Source organism: Trichechus manatus, unplaced genomic scaffold (genome assembly GCF_000243295.1).
Source record: "Trichechus manatus latirostris isolate Lorelei unplaced genomic scaffold, TriManLat1.0 scaffold00155, whole genome shotgun sequence".
NCBI classification, from domain to species: domain Eukaryota; kingdom Metazoa; phylum Chordata; class Mammalia; order Sirenia; family Trichechidae; genus Trichechus; species Trichechus manatus.
Genome location: NW_004444091.1, coordinates 1,513,337 through 1,533,341, shown reverse-complemented (window position 1 = coordinate 1,533,341; position 20,005 = coordinate 1,513,337). Strand labels below are relative to the sequence as shown.

At 59.4% G+C, this 20,005-nt stretch overlaps 2 protein-coding genes across 7 annotated transcripts in view; both read right to left on the bottom strand.

Moving 5' to 3' along the window:
• LDB3 (LIM domain binding 3) overlaps positions 1-6,309 on the bottom strand; it is a 67,933-nt gene extending 61,624 nt beyond the window's left edge. For 4 of the 6 annotated variants that reach the window (XM_004386073.1, XM_004386075.2, XM_004386076.1 and 1 more), the window contains exon 1: positions 6,198-6,290. In XM_004386073.1, the coding sequence (XP_004386130.1) occupies positions 6,198-6,290 (93 nt within the window). Of the gene's footprint in view, positions 1-6,197 lie in introns of all 6 variants that reach the window. The other 2 variants (XM_004386074.3, XM_004386078.3) reach the window with 1 other exon arrangement.
• A 4,872-nt stretch (positions 6,310-11,181) lies between these two features.
• On the bottom strand, positions 11,182-19,987 carry OPN4 (opsin 4). The gene is made up of 9 exons (XM_023740472.1): positions 19,796-19,987; positions 18,549-18,694; positions 16,916-17,049; positions 16,343-16,546; positions 15,594-15,765; positions 15,078-15,242; positions 13,969-14,076; positions 12,844-13,024; positions 11,182-11,523 (listed from the first exon to the last, which is right to left on the bottom strand). Exons 1-9 carry the CDS (start codon positions 19,934-19,936, stop codon positions 11,182-11,184), a joined length of 1,593 nt encoding a protein of 530 aa, XP_023596240.1. The 5' UTR covers positions 19,937-19,987.
• Positions 19,988-20,005: the final 18 nt, after the last annotated feature.

Genomic DNA, 20,005 nt, shown 5'->3' with positions numbered 1-20,005 from the left:
TGACATCCAAGGGAGGCTGAGGCCAGATCCGCTGGGGCAAGTGCAGGGCACCTGAAGTGTCCTCCCTTGGAGCTGCTGTGGGCATATCTCTCCTGTAGGCTTGGGCAGGTTAGCACCTGTCCTTCCTGCTGAATCTCTAGCTCTTTCCCCTGCCCAGTCCTGCCTTGCTCCCCCTTATCCTCAGGTATGCGTTGTGGCGATTCTTGCTTCTGCGGGAGAGCTCAGCCTCCCCTGAGCCTGGTCAGCAACCAAACACCCCAGAGGGGGAGCCTCCACACTGGTGCCTGGCATGCTGTCCCCACACCTGCCCCTGCCCGTCAGGGCTCAGCTGGCTCAGGTCTTTGGCTGCCCTGGGCACGACCCAAGATCCCTCAGGGGGGCAGCAATGCTGATATCCTCTTTCAGGGATGGTCTCTTCTAGCTCTGTCCATGCCTCTTTAGAGCAGGAGGCAGGGGCACTTGGGGCAAGGACCATCAGGTCCTCCTCACCTCCCGAAGCAGGACCAGCCTGCTCAGAGCTCAGGGCTCGTGAGATGCTAGGTGCTGGGATGACAGAGCCAAGCAGCTCGTCTGACTGTCTATCCCCCTCTTCCTCCTTACTTTGTTCCAGAAAGGACCCAAGGTGGCTAAATCCCTGGAGGGTATTTTTTTTTTTTTTTTTTTCAGTTCTATCTCCTTTTGAGCACATTTAGCAGCTCTTTCCTAGGAAAATTTTCTTCCCATTTCACTTTCCAGTCTTCAGTCAGCAGCTCCTACGCATCAGGGAACTTGCCCTGGGCAGAAGCCAGAGACCCCTGATGTCTCATCTTCCCAGGACAGGCTCAGCCTCCTGGCCTGAAGAAGTCCCCCCACCTTGCTGGGCGTGGTCTCAGGGCATCCCAGAGGGGGGCACAGGAGGGGCTGGGTGCCAGGGGGCCACTGTGGCCAAAGCCACCTGCGGGTGCCTGGGAGGGAGGCGGCAAACAGCAGGAGCATGGATTTTGGTATGAGCCTACTATGGGGGTCTAGTTTCCACCTCCACATCCTTTAGTGTAAAAAGAAATGCCTTTCTCTCAGGTTATTGTGAGTATTATGTTATCAGACAGGGATTGTGTAAGGAGGCTGCAGAGCTGAGAAAATTTAAGTTCTAAACCTAAGGGGCCCTTAGTGCAGATGCTGGCCCTGGCCCCTTCCCAGGAAGTGCCAGAGGAGCTGAAGCTAGCAGGCCACATCCCCTGGTGCTGGCAGAGGGCTGGGTCCCTGAGGGGCATCATGGAGGAGGGGAGAAAAGTTCCGTCCAGGGTTTCAGGGAAAAAAGGTGCCCACCGGGGCTCCAGGTGCACCGTGCCGTTAGCTCCTAATTCCCCACTCCCCACAGTGGGAAGGGCAGCTGGACTCCGCAGAGAGCTCTGGACATCATCTGAACCACCCCTCTGGGGTCTTGGGGCCAGTGCCCCAGGCCAGACAGGCCCCTGATGGTATTTCTTCCCCTCTAGATCTGCCCGTATAGAGGTATGGGGAGAAGGGGAGGGCAGGTAGTGGATGTGTGACTTCCAGAATCTTCCTCCCAACCCCCTCGGCTGGCCACCCCAGGTCCTTCCCCGGGAGCACTAAATGAAAATGTATTTTAACATGGAATGATTGAATTACCGGCCCTGCTGTGCTTGCCCCCTTCCCATCTGGCCTCCCCTGGGACCTTGCTCCATCCCTCACTCTCTCACTCAAACCTTCTGTCTCCTTGTGGCCCCGCTCCCCAACACCATCCTGGCAGATAAACAAGCCACAGTTTCTTCTATCCTAAAAGTCTTTCCTGTCTTCGCTGCCCCACCCAGCTCTTGCTGTGTTTCTCTCCTTTTCTTCACACCCAGACTTCTCCAAGAAGTGACCAGCAGGTCCTGCCTCCACTGTCCCCATCTTCATGCTCAGCTGTCTGACTTCTGCCTCTCCATTTCACACATTCCAGTGACTTCCCTGTGCCTAAAGCTGGGGGTCACTGCCCAGCCCTCTAGATGGCCACCCCCTTCTGGAAGCGTTCTCCATCCCTGAGTCTCCTCTGCCTCACCTCCAGCCACTGTCTCTCTCCTCCTCCTCCTATCCATAGCTCCATCTTCGTCCTGTATGCCCTGGACCTCTCTTGTGGACATGTCACACTCAATGATGCCCAGACAGCACTGGTACAACCCATGCCTCCTAGGATGGTTCTCGGGGAAGTAGCGGCCAGCCTGGCTCTAGAGGGGAAGAGAAGCTGTGTTTGGGAATGAGAGAGCCTGGGATGGGGACCTTTGCACTCACGGGAGCCCCGGATGAGAGGAACCACGTAGAGGGGGGAGGAGACCCAGGGAATTGGGAGGACTCTCCTAGGCTGGAGGGCACTCCCAGCTCACCCTTAGGACCCAGCCAGGGTCCTTCTGCTCCCTCCAGAGCCCTCGTCAGGTCAGGGTCAGCTCTGAGCCCCAGGAAGGGGAGTGTGGGAGGAGATGGCTGAGCTGGGGAGCCTCTTAGCATGCGTTCCAGTTAGAGAAGCCAGGCCCCGAAGGAGCCCTGGGAGGCTCACCTGACCTTCAGCGCAGCTATAAACAGCACGGCCTGTCAGCACTGCTAGGCGCTGCCCAAAAGACAGCACACTATGCTCTAGCGGCCTCAAAATTCCAGGAATTGCTGGCAGAGCTGCCCCAGAATAGTCCCGACCGATCCCCCTACCCCTCCCTGGGCAGCCTCTGTCCTCAACATCTCCACTGTTCCTGGGAAAATCTGATAAACACGCAATGGCAGAGGGGCTGAGGCTGGTGGAGTGGTGCCCCAGGCGGACCTACGAGGCCAGTGGGGAGAGGTCCTAAGGGGTGGGGGCCAGCAAGCAGAGAGGCAGGCCTCTTACCTCCCTCAGCCCCCCGACCATTCCTTGCTGAACAACAGGTGGACTGTGCTTTCACAAGTGCATGTCAGAAAGTACCTCTGACACGCGCTTTCACGAAGGCATTGTCCCCATTTTACAGGTAAGAAAACACCTGAGAGAGGCAAGCTGACCTGTGTTCCCAAGGGGAACAGCTGTGAGCGGCAGAGCCAAATGAAAGCATCTGTCTCTCTGAGTAAAGCCAGCTGCAGAAACAAGGTACAGAAGGGCAAAACCCCAGGCCCTGGGCCAGCCTCTGGCCGAGCTGCGGGGCCAGCCGGGCTGGGGTTGGGCTGAGCCTTTCAGCGGCTCCCTGGGTGGCTGCCCCTCCCCTCCCCCACTTCCTGGAGCGCGGCTGGGGTTGGGCGGGTGGGAGTGGGGCGCAGCTCATGTTACACGCCCCGACCCACCTGTCCGGGATAAATAAAGGCATTTCCCCTCCACCCTCCAGTCTCCTGAACCGTTTTCTAGGGCCCTTAGGCTGTGAACCACTGAAGGGCAGCCTCCTGGTTCCTGCCCACACTTCCTGAGAGGACCTGAGGGGCTGCTCCTGCCCCAGGTTGGGGCCAGTGGTGGGGGAGTGAAGGGCAGGGACCTGGGGCCAGTGTGGGGCAGGGTAAAAGGCGGGCACCTGGGACCAGTGTGGGGGGGGTGAAGGGCGGGGGCCTGGGACCAGGGTGGGGGGGTGGCTGCTGCCCCAGCCCTGGGCAGGCGGGTGGGTGGGCTTTCTTACAGGAAAAGTCTGCAGCTGATGGGGGGCCGGGGGGGGGCTTTTCCAGTCCATCGGTCAAGGTCAGAGGGGTGAAGTGGGCAGGTGTAGGAGCTAGGGGCTTCCCAAGGACACAGAAGCTCCACCCCATGCCATCTTCCTCTTGTAGCAAATGTGGGCTTCGGTTTGCCTGGCTCCGAAGTGATATGGGCCGTCCCGACCCTGCCTGCCTGACCCCCCCAGGGTTGTCGGGAATGTGTGCAGTGGTTGCCAGCCCCATTGAGAACCGACAGGTTGTGCCTTTGCTAATGTCCCCACTGCAATAACTCCCACTGGTATCTGCAGCGAAGGCTTGGCCAGGATGCCCCAGCGGCACCCTGCCCTTGGCACGGTGTGGGAAGTGCGTGAGGCTGGGTGGGAGTGGGGTTCCTCCAGAAACATGGGCTCTGCATCCCCTTAGGGGGTGATGCTGCTGCAGAAGTGTCTTGAGAGCCCCAGCAAGACCCCACAACCCAGGTGGGTGGAGAGGCAGTGTGTTCACTCCTTCAGTGAGGCACCGAGCCTGGGACACCTGAGCCCAGGGCATCATTAAGAGGCTCTGAGGCTGCGGAGGGCCTCCGCACCCAGCCCAGCCTGCTTCATGGCCTTGGTGACTTGGGGTGTGCCCCTGAAGGAAGCCGGCAGCCATCACATCCAACCACTGAAGCCCTGCCTGAGCAGCAGTTTCTATTTTTAAAAGTCCGCCTAGTCACTGGCTCCAGTAGATCCCTACACACTGCCTCCCTGCAGGGAGGACATTTGTCCTGCTGTCTAGCTTAAAGCCTCCGTGCTGCAATTTAAGCCCTTGGCTGGCTAAGGCCAGGTGGCACATAGACCCTGGGTGAGGTAATTGGCTATCCTGGGTGCCACTAAGCCGCGAGGGCTAATTTCTGTCCCCAGGGATAGGGCAGGGGGCGCCAACAGAAGATCTTGAGGATGCTGGGGTTGGAGGAGACCTGGCCTCAGTCCTGGGTGTGGGAAGCCGGGACCTGAGAGTCAGGGTGGATGACCCACCTCATATAGGGGGAGACCTGCAACCATGGGTGGGAGCTGTGTAGAGGCCTGGGGCAGTGTCCCTGGGCTCAAGGGCCCACACATCCCCAGGAGAGGTATGCAGGGTTCTGGGCTTTCTTTTCAGTGCAAGTCTGTGGTCTCCAGGGCAGCAGGCCTAGAAAAGTGGAGACTCTAGGATAGAATTAGCTGGGTCTCCAGCAAAGGATGGAAGGCAAGGCTTTTTCCTTAGGCTAGAGCCAGGCCAGCAGCCCCATCCTGGGGGCATGTTGCCACTGTGGCTGAGTGGGGCTTCTCCTTCTTGGGGGTACCCTCAAGTGCCCACATGGGTTCAAGAACCAAGACTGCTCCTCCAGTGGGGTTGTTGGCCCCTGACCCTCTGCCACTGTGCTCTGGGCCTGCCTACTTGCATCTCTGCCAGCACCTCTCAGGCTTTCCATGGGTGCCCACTTCAGTGCTCCTCCACCCCTGCCCAAAGCCAGTCTCGGCTGCTCTGACGAAGAAACTGTCTCCCTGTGCCCAGGTAGGCAGCCACCGCCCCCTCCTGCCATCTGCCACCCTCCAGTCACAGACTGGGCCTCATCCTGTGCCTCTTGCTCAGACCAACCTTGCTAGGTGCTTAGCCTCCACCTTGTCCCACCAGACAGGGGTTGTTCTAGCCCCTCGCACATCTCACTACCCAGCCTGAGCCTTGGGGCCTTCGGCCCAGCTCTGCCAGGGACTCGCTGGGGATTCCCTTTATTTGACACATATTTATTGAGCACCCACTATGTTCTAAGTACCTTGCTAGGTGCTGGGGACACAGCAGTGATGAAAACAAGTCCCTACTCATAGAGAGCTTACTATCGAGCACACCCTAGCTTACGACACCTCTCTGGGCTGCAGTGGCTCCCGCCGGGCGATGGGAGTTACTTAGATGGACTCCAATGTGGTGTACACTCCCCTGCAGGCAGTGCAGGGGGGAGTGGGGACATGAAGTGAGACAGGCAACAACACAGCCAGGGGTGAGTGGGAAGGAGCCGGCCAGTGAGGTCCCTGGAGGGGCTGGTATCCCCGGTCTGGGAGACAGCGGCTGCTGGAGCCCAGGAACCCATCCAGCTCAGCCCTGTGGCACAACGGCAGGGCAGCAAAGGTCAGCAGTCTGTCCGTCCATCTATCTGCTCACCTGACCGTCACCAACCTCTCCAAGCTAGAGGTGCTCTCCCCTCAGAGCAGCTGCCCACTTCCAGAGAGATGCTCCAGGCTTGGGGGCACTCGGATCCCATCCTACTCGGAGGGGCTTAGGGAGGCACCTTACTCTCTGCCCACCTGCTGGCTCTGCAAACTCAGCATTTTCTTCTCTACTCAAAACACTGGACATCTGCCCATGACATTTCCCACTCCTGACTGGCTGGCCAGCTTGGCCTGAGGCTGGCAGTATTCAGCAAGTTCAGTCCCAGCCCCTGGACTGGGGATGGGGCATGCTCTCCTTTCTGAGAGCCTTGGGAGGACAGACAGACGGACACACACTCCCCTCCTTGAGTGTGCCCCACCCCTCACAAGGCCAGGCTGTGGGCAGTGCACACTCACCCGGGAGATGGTGAGCGGCATGTTGAAGTCCTTGCCCCCCTGCAGGCGGAAGCCCCAGGGTCCAGGCCCGGTCAGGGTCACGCTGTAGGACATGCTGGAGTTGACAGCTGCGGCCTCTGCAGAGAGAAAGAGTCGGGTGAGAGGGTGCTTTGCCTGGAGCCTCACGCACCCTACACCCTCAGCCCACCTCTGCCGCTGGTCCCACTGCGAGCCTTGCCTGCTCTGTCTCCTGCTGCCCAGCCGGGCTGTGTGGAGCTCCTGAGAGGCTCCTAAGAATAGCTGGAGCGAATGCCATCGACACTGATATCTGCCCTCAGCTGGGCCCATAAATGGGTTGTAACCCAACACTGCACCCGCCCGCCCATGGCCTCCCACCATGACTCACATGGCTAATATAGCCCCTGGGGAGGGGTACTCGACACCCAGCACCCCCAGGGGCAGGAAGGGGGACTGGCTAGGTTGGTGATAATGCTCTCACCTCTTGCTCTCTGCCTTCTGCTTCCCTCTGTTCCTCTGGAGAGCCCAAACTCTCTCTGCCAAGCCATACCCTCCTTGGGCCCAGAAAGTGAGCTCCCCCGGGCAGGGGCTTTGTGGTTGGGGTCTTGGCTGCCCTGTGCCTCTGGTGAGGACTCAGATTGTGCCTTATGGTGGGGGCCCTGGTGGTGCTGAGGATGGGGCTGAGCCCCCACCTGGTCAGGACAGTACTTCAGCACAGGAGACTGGTGACTTGGCCTGGGTTGTTCAGGCTGGACCCCGACACCCCTATCCCCTCGGATCGGGAGAGGGTGCCATCTCCCCCACAGGAACCCCAGCTCAGAGAGGCTAACTTTTCCAGGGTTACACAGTGGGGAGATTCAGGCCACTCTGCAGCCTGGACGCATCCTGCGAAACTCCAGATAATGGCCCCCAGAGGGTGGGGGGACCGTATGGGGGCCACAGGCCCCTCCTGAAGCCCTGACTCATGGGGCTGGGCCCCTGCCTGCACCCCTTGGCCTGCGTCTGGAAGTAGGTTCAGGGTTACACCCATGCCCCTTAGGCCCGCTGGGGGTCCAGCGGTTATTCCTGGCTCTCCTATCTCATGTGTGCTCTGGAAAACTTGACCGCAGCCTGGAAAGCTCCAGCTGCCTGTGTCACCATCAGCCCGTGCCCTTTGCAATGGAATGGCAGGGGCGGGGGAGGGAGGAGATGCCATTTATTCAGCTGCCGGGACCTGGGGCCAGAAGGGGTAGGGAGGGGGCGCCGTGTATGGTGTGTTCAGCCCCTAACCCAGAGACAGTATGTTCTGGGTGGGAGCCAGGCCCCTTGGGTCTCACGACCAGTTCCTGCCACTGTGGGCTTTGGGCCAAGATTCCTCCAGAAGTGTTTCCCCAGGACAGATGTCAGGCCGCATGCGGTCTAGAGATCAAGGCCCACGCCTGCTTTCTGGCTGGAGAAACTGAGGCTCAGGAAAGGCAATTGAGCTGGGTTGCTTTCTGGCCCTGAGCTGGGCTGGGTGCTGAGGACTCAGAGGAGGCCTGTGTGTAAGTAATTTCCCAGCTGCCAGCATCCCCAGCCACACATCCTGGACCTGGCACATACCAGGTACACTGGAGAAAAAGTCCCCGTATTACACAGTGGTTTGGTCACTTGCCCAGTTAATCGGTTGCTGTGGAGTCCACTCTATTGGTTGTGACCTTTCAGAAGCAGATCACCAGGCCGTCTTCTGAGGCACCTCTGGGTGGTTTTGAACCACCAATCTTTTGGTTAGTAGTCCAGCATTTAACTGTTTGCACCACCCAGGGACTCCTGTAACTTGCCCAAGTTTACAAGATTAATCAAGTGGAAGAAGCCAGGGAGGGATCAGTGTTCTTCCCATCCACACCACCACCTCCTCTGCCCTGTATCATGCGGCCCAGCCTGCTGCCCCAGCCCTGGCCTGGCCTGGGAGGCCAGCGGTTCATGGCCAAGGCCTCTGTCCCTCCCCCATGCCATTCCCCGTCCCATGGCGGCCACATCCCCTCCCCTCCCATCCCATCAGCCATATCCCCTTCCTAGAGGATCCTGCTCTGCAAGCCAGGGAGGACCTGGCAGCAGGGCCATGAGAACTGTGGGGACAGGAAGGCACAGACCCTGAACAGGGAGAGGGTGCAATAGGTCGGCTCGGCTGTACCTGGGGTCGCAGGCTCTTTCTTTGGACTCAGGCACCACCTGATGCTGACCTCAGGGGACAGGAAGGGGCAGTGGGGAGGATACTCTTAAAGGTAAAGCCAATCTCCTTTTGTCTGTCTCCCCTGGGAGACCCGAAGGCAGGCCAGCTGGTCCCCACAGGCTGGGCGGAGGCCGCTTCCTGAACGCATCAGCTCAAGGGGAGTGGTCTTTATCCCCTCTGCTTCCCCCCTGCACTTTGAGATCTGGGGCTTCAGGACTGAGAGCTGTAGGTCGGGGACAGAGGGAGGAGGCAGGGAAGCTGCTGGAATCATCCGAGGCCGGCCCTGGCTCTCTCTCCCATCGCAGCACCAATAGGTAGAGACCACATCTGTCTGAGGACACTTTTGCTTTTTATTTTCCTACCACTGTCAGAGCTGCATAACCCTGGGATAAGCTTGGACTGCTGCTTTGAAACAGACCAGGGGCAGTGTGTGCATGTATGCTCAGCGTACATGTAGGCATGTACGCACAGGGGAGCGTTTGTGTGCACAAGTGTGGAAGCAGAGGAAACGGCACGCTGGACGGTGCTCTGGGCAGGAGGCCAGAGGGGACCCACAGTGTCCAGTGCACGGAATGCGGTCTCTGCTCAGCTTTGACTGTGGGCAGGGAGAGGCAGCCGGTCCTCCTGTGCCCGCAGAGCACCCAGCCTGGCTGCAGGGCCCCTGGTAGAGCAGCCTGGCTCACAAATTGCTGATGTGTCCCCCGGAGCCATCACCATTGTCATTGCCCGAATGATCGCACCACATAGCACTGGAGGAGATGCGGGTGCCCCGGGAAGCGGGGAGGCGGGGCGCTGGCAGTGTTGGCTGCTGAGGTGAGGAGTAGGGGCGCATCCCCTTCGCAGGAGCAGGAGTTTGGTGGTACGGGGGAGGGGATGTGGCAGGAGCCATGAGTCGGGGAGAGCACGGGTGACAGGGCTGCTCCCACTACCCGAGGCTCACAGGGCAATCCTGGTTTGTGCGTGTGAGGGCGATGCGAGGGGCTGGATGTGTCCCAGAGGAAAGGGAGAGCCAGTGGGGCACCCCGAGCCCTGCGGCTCGGGGGCAGCCTGGAAACAAACAGCACACATCTGTTTAGCCCAAGGACTGTCCCAGTCTGAGCGCTCTCCCAAGGAACCTCTGGGTTTGGGGTCATCCAGCGGTGGAGGGAGGCTGGCAGGGAAGGGCCAATTGTATCCTGGGTCAGGAAGTCCACAGCCGGGCCTCTCTCCCGAGCTCCAGCCAGGAATGTCTAAGGCTCCGGTTGGATGGGCCCCTGGGGGTCCCTTAGGTCCCCCACTGCTCCTCCCCAGTGTCTCCACCTCAGTGCCTGGCCTCCAGAACCTGAACCCTTCCTCATCCTTAACCTCCAGATTCCTCACTCCTTCTGCATCCCTCCTCTACCCCTGCTGCCCTACAGCACCAGCTTCCGCCAGGCTTCTCCTGGCAGACTCATTCCATTGAACCCGGCACTGCCACTGCCAAGGGTCCCAGCCAAGTGCAAGGCTGGCCCTGCCCCGCCCCCATTTAAACCATCGCAGGGACCCAGGAGACCTCTCATGCCAACGCCTGAAGTCCTGTGTGATCAGGTTCCCCTCCTCTCCTACCAACTCCTACTTCTCCTCCCTTCTCCTGAGTCCCACACCCCCAGCCCTCTGTGTCCCCACCGCCACCTCCCAGGCAGGGCCACAGAACACCATTCTGTCCCAGAGCTCCTTTGTGCCTCACTGTGTTTGCACTGTTTCCTCTGCTTGAATACCCACCTCCTGCTCTGTCGCCACTGGCAAATCCCAGCCTTACCTTCACTGTCCCTGGGAGGCTCTCCCTGGGGACTTGCCCCTGCTTCCAGCATCCTGCATGCCCATACCTTGATGGTAGTACTTATCATACACATTTGGTGACAGTTGATGTGCTGTCACTCCCCACCCCCCACCCCAGCCCTGGAGTTCCTCCTGGATGGTCGCTGTCTTTCATCATTGCCCCGGCCGGCCTGGGTGTCCCTGCCAGGCCTCTGTGCTGGCCTCCGCTGGCCACAGTGCTCAGGGACAGGGAGTGAGTCCTCCCTGCGGTCCCCGGAATGGGAATGCTGGGGGACGCAGAGGCTCCACATTGTGGGGTGGGCTTCAATCTCCCCAGGAAGCAGCCCCAGGTGGCGCCCTCTCAGGGATACGCAGGGGAGTGGCCTTGGCAGAAGGAAGGTAGAAAAGTGCCTGTGGTCCTGGGCTTGCAGGGGAAGCCCGAGAGAGCCCAGGAGCTGGGTTGGAGGACCAGAGGACACTGGGGGTGTCATGTGGGTGTGAGTGGAGGGGCACGGCCGGGAGTTGTCAGCTGAGGGGGAAGGGCGGCCCTGGGAGCCTATGCACATGGCATTTCCAGTGTTCCAGAATATCGTCTTCTCTAATCACCATCAACATTCCGTTCCATAGGCACTTGGCCTGACAGCTGGCCTGCTTTTAATAGCCACGAGTATTTTGGATGACATCCTGATCTTGGGGCATTTATACTGAGTATATATACAGCTTACAGTTTCCCTCTCCCTGCTGCTGAGACCCCTACCAGGTATGTCCAGTCCTGGGCCTCGAGGTCACACAGAGAGGTACACACCACTCACGCTTCGAGTAGACCAACTGTGGCACACTCAGCCACGTGCCCTGAGGTGTCACAGTAACACACGGTCACACAGATGTACAGCTCCCACGGTCGTACACATTTGTATACATGGCATACATTGGTCATAGTACAATATAGCTAGCAATGACATCTGCTACATACGTGCATAGTACATCACATAACCACACACAGACACACTCAGGCCCTGCTCAGAGCATCTTGGAGTCACACAGGCCCCCAGACCCCCCAGTCAGCCAAGGGAAAGCTGGCAGGTGCAGGGAGGGGGCAATTCCCAGAGGGTACTGGGCCTGCCCTTGAGAACAAGGGCCCCTTTCCTGGCCACTCCCTGGGCTACTTGCCCATTCTCTCCACCCCTGTACACACTGGCAGGGGTCAGGCCCAGTCACCTTCCTGGGAGTCTCTGGTCTCCATTGCTGGGGCCTGGGAGGGGTGTAATCTTCCATGTGCTCCAGGTCCTGATAGCAGGAGGCTCGTCCGCTCACTTGCTGGGCACTCTCCCATGCAGCTGCTGCCTCTGTGTCCGTCCAGCCCTGGGGAGGTCAGAGAGTCACTGTGAGGTGGGAGGGACATTCCACAGCCTTGCTCCTGCCCTTCCCCCCACCAAGCCTTTTTCCATGCTTCCTGTGGAAATTCATTGGGGTGAGGCCCACAACACTGCAGGGTCACTGGTTACCAAATACCGGCAAGTTGTGTGTGCGTGTGCCACTGTGTGTGTGTATGTGTGTGAGAGAGAGAGACAGAAAGTGTGTGCGTGTGTGGAGAAAATGTGTGTGTGTGAGAAAGTGTGTGCGTGAGAGAGTGAAAGTGTGTGTGTGAGAGGTGTGTGTGTGTGTGTGTGAGGGAGAAACTGTGATGTGCGTGTCTTCTTACGCATGTGAGTGTTTATATTTTGTTTGATGTGTCTTTCTGAGGATCTAAGCCTCGGTTAACAGATAAGATTCACTCCTTATAGTTCACGACAATGGTTCCTTGAAGGAAGGGAATACCTGACAGCTCCTCCCTTAACTGGGACCCTCAGGGATGGGGGCCAGTGGGAGGAGATCGCCTGCTGGTCCACAGGGCCCTTGGTGAGGCCCACAGAAGGCAGAATGGAGGTTTCCGAGTGTGGCTGGGATAGGACCCCTAGGTGCAGGGCATCAGGTGGCTTCACAGCCCCAGGCCCCGGACAGTGATTGACCAGGCTGGAGGCTTCCAGGGACGGCCACAACCCATGGGTCAGCACTCAAGCATGGGCACACCCACTATCTTCTAGCCACTCTTGGGTAGAGAAATGACCGTTTTCCATTTTCAGAGGTGGACCTGGAGGCTCAGAGAAGGTGAGTGACTCGTCCAAGCTCACATAGTGAGCAGTAGTGGAGCTGGGGTGTGAACCCAGGTCTCCTGCCTCCAGGGCCAGCGCCCCTTCCACTGCATCCTGTGGATTCCTTGAGGCTCCCAGAAAGAGAGGGTCTCAATGCTGAGGGGACAAGGGACTCTGAGCTGGCTCTTGCCTTGTCTCTTGAGATCTGTCTGTGGCTCTAAGCCACAGGGACAGTGTCTGCATGGAAAAGGACATGGCATGGCATTGAGAGACCTGTATTCAGCCCTGGTCTGCTGATGGGGAACCTCAGGTGGCTCCATTGCCCTCTCCGGCCCCAGAGCCCGGCCTGTCGGTGAGGATGATGCGCGAGAAGGCTATAAAGAGGTTGTGGGCAGTTCTTCCTGCCGGTGGTCCAGGGTCCTGAGTGTCCCAAACTCTGAGTCTCGGAGGCATCCTTGCGTGGGCCCAGGTGCCTCCTGGAGCACTGAGCCCGGCCTGGCTGAGGAAAGGATGACCAGGTACCAGCCAGCAGGGGCCCCAAGGTCCTTACCACCTCACTCTCAGAGCCCAGGGATGCCTGGCGCCTCCGTCCGGAGATCCAGCTGAGTTCAGAGGCCTGGCTGCTCAGGGTGGAGTGGTGAGTGGAGCGGTAGCTGGTGTAAGGGCGGGTGCGCTGGCCTGACACTCCCAGCAGCACCCCCAGGCAAGGCAGGTGCTGAGCAATGGCCATTCTGCAGTGGCAGCACATCTGGTTAGGGCAGGGGGTAGGTGGACAGACAGACACAAGGTGGGGGGAGGTGATGGGAAGGGATGGACATACTGAAACAGGGCTAATGGGGGTGGACATAGAGCCACTGGGGAAATGGGGAACCTCGGACGTTGGGGTTACGAGGATAGACAGATGCTGGGATGATGAGAATGGACAGAAAGATACTGGGAGTCACTGGTGGTGATAAGGAAGGACAGACAGATGCTGAGGTGAAGGGGCCTGACAGACTCACAGTGCTGGTGGAGATGGACACACATACAAAAACTCAGTCAGGCAGACATCAGTACAGCCCCTCTAGTGGTTGGGCCAAGCCACATCTCTGCAATGGGGTGAGGGACACATCTGAGCAGGCTCTGAGCTGGATGGGCTCAGGCCCGGGCTAGCTTCAGGCCAGGTAGTGAGCTACTGACACCTCCAGGCAGAGGGAAGCACTGAAGGCCCCGTTGTGGGTGAGGCCACCACACTGGGGTTCTTATCAGCAAAGAGCACACTGGGCCAGAGTCACCTCCCCCAGCCCTCTGCCAGGGCCCTTTAAGCAGATCAAGTGCCCCCTGCTGTGGTTTTTCTAGGACACACTGTCTAGTGGGTTGCTTCCCAGCTGACAGTACTGCCAATCTGCTGGCCCCAGCTCCTGAGGTTCCACAGTTAGGACGGGACACTGTCCAGAGAGCCCTGACATCCCTCCAAGCTGGGCCCTGGGAAGCTGGGGCAGGGGAGGGGCACTTCAACTCCAGACTTCATCCAGTGTCAGAGGCTGCTTCCAGCTGCTAGTGGCCCCTGCCCAATGCACAATCAAGAGGCAGAAAAGATGGCTGGTCTCTACCCTTGGTTTGCAGGCCCAGAACCTCCAGGCCCATGGGGCTGGGCCTGGGGGCAATGGACTGGGGGCCTGGAGGAGGGTCGCACCTGTACTTGGGGTGGGTGATGGCATAAATGATGGGGTTGTGGATGGCAGAGGCCTTGGCAATGACGGCAGGCACTGAGTTCACGTAGGGTGTCAGGACATGTGCGTACCTGGGACAGAGAAGATGTGGTCTGCTGACTGGCCCTCCCTGGAGGCTCTACAGCCCACCATCCACCCTCTCAGGGGCCTTTCCCTCTAGGCCGGGCCCTGCCAGGGGGACTGCCCAGCCCAGCCCAGCCTAGCTCAGTCTACCTTTGCTCCATAGGCGGGGACTGGGCATGCCAGAGACAATTCTAATCTGAGGTTAAAATTAAACAGGACAAAGGTGACTGGGAACCTGGGGAGTGGTTGAGAGAGGGGCCTTGGGAGGAAGAAACAGGCTGGGGGTGCAGTTTGAAAAGTCCCACTGTCCCTTGGAGCCTGTGCTGCTGGCGACAACCCAGGTGAGGAGTCTGCACCCAGCCCCATTGACCCTGGTCCTCAGGCCCTCTGCCCAGCTCTCCCCATGCCTACCCCAGCCCTCCCACCCACCTGCTCCCCTGGTTCTCTTAGAGTACCCTCTCAGGAGGGCTGAGACCAGATGGGCCATTCCTGCACGACGAGGAGGTGCGGCACCCACACCGTCCAAGGTTTAATAGCTCTCACTGTCTCAAAAGTTCTTCTGAAGTCTGGCCTAGGTCCATGCTTCTGCAGACTCCAAAGTCCCCAGACTCTAGCCACAAAGGACTGGTGGGAGCTCTTAGGGACCCATTCCTGGAGGTGAGCAGCACCCCTGGCTCTGTGCCCACAGCCCAGGCAGAGAGAGAACCGGAATCTCGGGGAGATCTGCATGTCTCCCAGGGGTTTCACAGGACCTGGCAGCCCTCACAGGCCATAGGCTGAATATGGGTGTGGCCCAGAGCTCCCTCAGCTTGTGTCCTGATACCCCCAGGAACTAAGCAGACCTGCCTGGGGTGGAGCATTGCCTGCCAGGGAGAGAATAAGGCTGCGAAGCCAGTCTCAGGGTGTGAGAACAGCTGGCCCTGGGCCTAGGCCGGGAAGGAAGAGGCTGCCCGCAAGTTGCCTTACCCTCCCCTTCAGCCCCAGCCCCAGTCCCTTAGCCACTGCTCACCCTGCAAAGGCCACCAGGGCCACGGTGGAGTAGGGGGCCCAGGAGAGCACGAAGAGTAGGATGGCCAGCAGTGCGATCTTGGCCATCTTCCACTCACTCTGCAGCCGCTGCCACTGCCGTGGGGACTCACTGGCCCCCTCGCAGGCCCCGAAGGTCTGCAGAGCCCTAGAAGGGGCAGAGTCCAGGTCTGACCCCACTTGGGTTGCAATGCAGACAGGGTCACGGCTACTCTCGGGGTGCCTTCCTGGGCCATCCCTCGAGGGGTGTCATCCCTTCCAGTGCAGGCAGCCCTGACTCCTGGAAAGTTCTCTGTTGTGGTGCCTTTTCTGGCCCCTGGGGTCCCCAGATCAAGCCTAAAGCCCCTCCCCCAGGTTCCTTATACCGACTCTTAGGCCCCCCAGGCCAGGAGCACATCTTCTCAGCTTACCTTTGCCTGCCGGCACCAGGGGCAGCCCTGGCAGGAGGGGCACGGCCCCCCACCCGCCCGCCCAGTTCTCGTCTAGGCCTGGCTCTTACCGGCCTGTCTCCTGGATGGCTTTAAAGATGAAGACGTAGCAGTAGATGATGATGAGCAAGGGGAGGAAGAACACAAAGCAGCAGAGGAGCATGGTGTAGGTGCGGGCCGAGGGTGTGAAGCTCCTGTAGTCCCACGAGCAGGACGTCAGCAGCCCGTCGGGTACGTAGGCACCTGGGAGCCAGGGCAGGTGCTCAGTGGGATGGCCTTGGACCCTCAGGGCTGGTTCCAACCTGTCGCCCCCCCAGGGACTTTGTGTGTGCTCCCAGCCCTACCCTGCCCAGTGCAATGACACCCAGGGCAGTTGGGATGGAGAAGGGCGTTCCCAAGCTGGTCTGGCAGGGGCATCAGCTTGAGAGACAGCTGGCCACAGCCCAGGTTACCGCTGCTTCATAGCTGGGAGCATAGACCTCACCACGGCCCCAGGGTCTTACTCTCCAAAGCTTCAGCCAGCTTCCAGGTGCTACTCCAGAGGGCTGGTGCCCTCCTACTTGCTGAGGCCTCACACCCCAATGCCCTGCCTAATCCGACTCATTGCAAACCCAGCATGTGGTCTTCCCCTCTGGTCCCTGACAGTGCAGCCTCAGTTTCCCTTGTTGGGAGTCATGCCCCTCATTGTCCATCTGACTAGAGGCTCAGGTTGTCCCTGGGCCCCTCCTGCCAGCTGGCAGACCCAAGCCCACCTGCATGACTCTTGAACTCGCCCCTCCCAGCCTATCTGCCCCTCCCCCAATTCTACCAGCCCACTTACTCCAGCCAAAGAAGGGTGGCAGACTCCAAGCCAGGGCATAGAGCCAGATGCCCAGAAGGACAAGCGCTGCCCGCCTCTTGGACACCACACCGATGGTGGCCAGTGGGCGTGTGATCACCAGGTAGCGGTCCAGGGCGATGGCCGTGAGGGTAATCATGGAGGTGATGCCAAACAGAGCTCCACAGAAGGCATAGAACTCACAGCCTGTGGGCACAGCCCCCTGACCTCAGTCCTTGAGAGGGTGCCCATCATGTACCAAGTGGAGGGAGGGTCTGGGGATAGAGTTTGCTCAGCTCCTGCCCTTACCTCCCAGAAAGGCCTGGACCTTTCTCCACCCTGCCTGCTTGCCACCTCGGGTAGAGGCCAGCAGAGGCCACCAGAGGACGGCAGAGGCCTCAGGACCTGAACCCGAGTCTTCCCTCCAGCACTCACCGGCTGTGTTATTGAGAGCAGCAACCCACTCCCTGCCCAGGAAGACCAAATCGTCTCCTCATCTGGGCTCCCTCCACTGTGGGCATCCCCTGGTCTCAACCCTCCTCCTCCCTCCAGCCAAAGGGAGCCCTGAGTGTCTACCTGTCTCCCCAAAGAGCCACCGTTTATAGAGGCTGCTGGCGAAGAAGATGGGGGTCTGGGTGAAGGACATGAGGAAATCACTGACAGCAAGGTTGATGATGAACATGTTAGCGGGGGTCCGGAGTCCTCTGCTCCTGGGAGAGGTCACAGGCTGTTAGGAGGTGCTTCTGCTGGGGGGCTTCCCTTACCCCTCAACCACATACAAGTTCATACATTCATGCACACACATATACACATGCATGCACACATACATGTGCACACATAACACACATACATACACAAATGCTTGTGCACTTGTATATACATGTGGGACCACACACACACACACACACACACACTGCATATATGCGCACATGCATACACACACATGCACACACGTGCATGTACACAGGCATGAGCTGCTGGGCTACAGACCCATCCAGCTGTCCAGCAAGTACCAGCTAAGCAGCCTTTGGGTCTAGCCATACTGGCTGAGGAGTGAGAAACCCCAGGGCAGCAAGCAGCCCTTGTCTTCCCGGGGTGGCTCCCTCGCAATGAAACCGGGAGAGCAATGCCCTCTGGAACTGCCGTGAGGCCCCACGGAGGCTGCCTCTTGGGCTGTGTCCATTTCCTCTTCTCACTCCCTTGGCTCCCTCTGCATGATGCACACTCACTCCTTGGACAAAACCCTTGCTTTCCTGAGCCCCTGCTGACAAAGGCCTCCCCCAGGCCTCCTCCATTAGGCTCCCCCTGCTGTGCACCCAGACTCTCTCCTCTCGGTCTCCCTCCACCCTCAGCCCTCTTCCTCAAGGGTCCTGGCCTGGCCCAGGCTCCTGCTCAGTGCAGCTGTCCTGGTGGTCCGCACCCTCAGGGGTGGCAGAGGGGAGAGAACTGTGTTAGTGCACACAGGCCAGGCGTGCTGCTCGACGTTTCACAAACCTCGCCCCTGTTATCATCCATCTTCATAGCTACCCCCGAGGGAGGCTCCGTTAGGCCCATTTTCCAGATAAGAACACCGAGGCTCCACTCGTGAAGTGACTTACTCCAGATCACAAAACTTAGTAAGTGGCGCCAGGATTCAAACCCTTACTTGCGGGGCATTGCAGGTGCGTGAACTTACCTGATCGTCACATGAACCCCATGAAATAAATCACAACTCTGTGTTGCAGACGAGAAAAGTGAGCTCAAAGAGGACAAAAGACTGCCCCATACCATTCTGCTGATAGGTGATGGGGCCTGGGCTCCCTTCCGCACTTGCCTGGCTCAGCCATTCAGGCTGCCGTGGGGGCCAAGAGGAAAGGGGGGCCTCGTGGGTGGTTGCTGAGGGGCTTGAAAACTCAGGACCCTGGTGCCCAGGGCTGCTCTTCAAAGCACAGGGAGGATGCCCTGGGGCAGGCGATGGTGGAGGCCAGCTGAGAGCTGGGTAGAATGGGCAGAGACTTGGGTGTCTTGGGTCTGGGGACCAATGGCATGTGCCATTCAAGCTTGCCTTCCCTGGGCTTACGGACCAAGGCCTGGGCCTGAGGCCATCAAGGGCTTAGCCTGGCCTCCCCACCCAGCCTCAACAGTGCCCTGGCCAGGGCTGGCACCCAGGTTCCTGTTCTCATGCTCTGCCTTGTCTCCATGCCCTGGCCCCAGCCCACCAGCCAGGCACCTGAAGAAGATGTAGATGACCATCAGATTGCCCAGCATCCCCGTGAGCCCCACTAGCAGGATCACTGTGCCCATGGTGTAGTGGGCATGGTCCGGAACATCGACCGTGGGGAAGGGGACCCAGGCAGCAGTCTGAGCCCTGGCTGCCTGTGGAGAGACAGAAACGAGGGCATCACCTTATCCCCTGCCACCTTCAAACGTCCTAGGAAGGAAGGGTCAGGGTGCTCAGAGTGCCAAAGCTGCTTGCCCACAAAGCTAGCAACTGGCCGAGCCAGAATGGAAAGGCAGAAGTCGAGCCCAGGCTGCCATCCCACAGCACAGACGGGCACGGCTTCTAGCAGTGGCTCAGTTCACTGGCTGGAGGCCAGGAGGACCAACACATGTGCCTGGCATGCAGGGCCACGGCCGTGGTGGCCCAACCTTTCCCCGGGGCAAAGGCAACAGTATGGACCCCGTCCCAAGTGCCCAAGATAGCAGCAATGGTCTTCAAGGTCTCCTGGGACTCTGGGGTGGAGGGGCAGGGTGGACCCCTCTGCTCAGGAGTCCCACCCCTTCCCAAGCCTCAAAGGAGAAGCTGCATTGCCCCCACCCTGCAGTACCTCCTTGATGTCTGGCAAGAGGGAGGGGGAAAGTATCCCCCTTTATAAAGAAAGCTTAGGCCTCCCAGGGTCACCACAAAGAGGTTATGACCCCCTGAGGCCAGTAGAGAGGGATTTAAAGAGCCCTCACTTGCTAGGGATGGAGAGGCCTGACCTCTGTCTCACCAGGCCCCTACACCTACTGGAGCGTCCCCATCCTGTCCAGGGCCTGGGTAGCATCCCAGGAAGGGCATTGGCTCCCAGGGTCTGAGGGGGCCCTCAGCCCTCACCAGTTCACAGTGGAGGTGGTGGAGTATGGGCTCTGGGACCCTAGCTAGGATGATGGAAGCAATAGAGGGCACCCCAAGCCCCACTCTGGGCTGGACACATCAAGGGGCCCAGGGTATATATCATGAAAGACCCTTCTTTCCTGGTTCCTCTCTGGAAGGCTCCACAGGGCATCCCACCATCCCCTGTAAGGACTGGGCACAGGCAAGGGCAGGTCTGGGCAATTCCAGCCCCGTGTCCTTCAAGGCTAGCTTTTCAGTACTCTCTATGGGGAGGATGGCTCAGGGAGGCTCAGTAGCATGTCCAAGGCCTCACAGAAGAGCTCTGGCCTCCCCCTGCCCCGTCAAAGCCCCTATTTGCCCCAGGAGTGAGCCAGGCTTACCGTGGGGCTGCTGGGAGGAAGCTCGCCCAGGCTGGAGGCGCTGGCCGGGGAGCTGTTCCACCTGCTGGCTGAGGCTGGGGTGGCCACACAGCTGGGCTCCTGGGCTGGGCCTGACGGAACTCTTGGCCCCCAAGGGTTCATCCTGTCGTGGGGATGGTCCTTTCTCGAGCTTATGGAGAAGTCAACGGCCTGGGAAGCTCAGGACTTTGT

Bases quoted from the DNA above. Each gene is read 5' to 3' on its own strand.
- OPN4 (XM_023740472.1), bottom strand. From the start codon at position 19,936: ATGAACCCTTGGGGGCCAAGAGTTCCGTCAGGCCCAGCCCAGGAGCCC. The intron at 14,077-15,077 runs GTGAGCAGTGGC...TCTCTGTCCCAG, and splicing joins GCCCTGGTGGCCTTTGCAGG to GTACGCACATGTCCTGACAC. The intron at 13,025-13,968 runs GTGCGACCCTCC...CTGCCACTGCAG, and splicing joins ATCACCCACCCCAAGTACAG to AATGGCCATTGCTCAGCACC.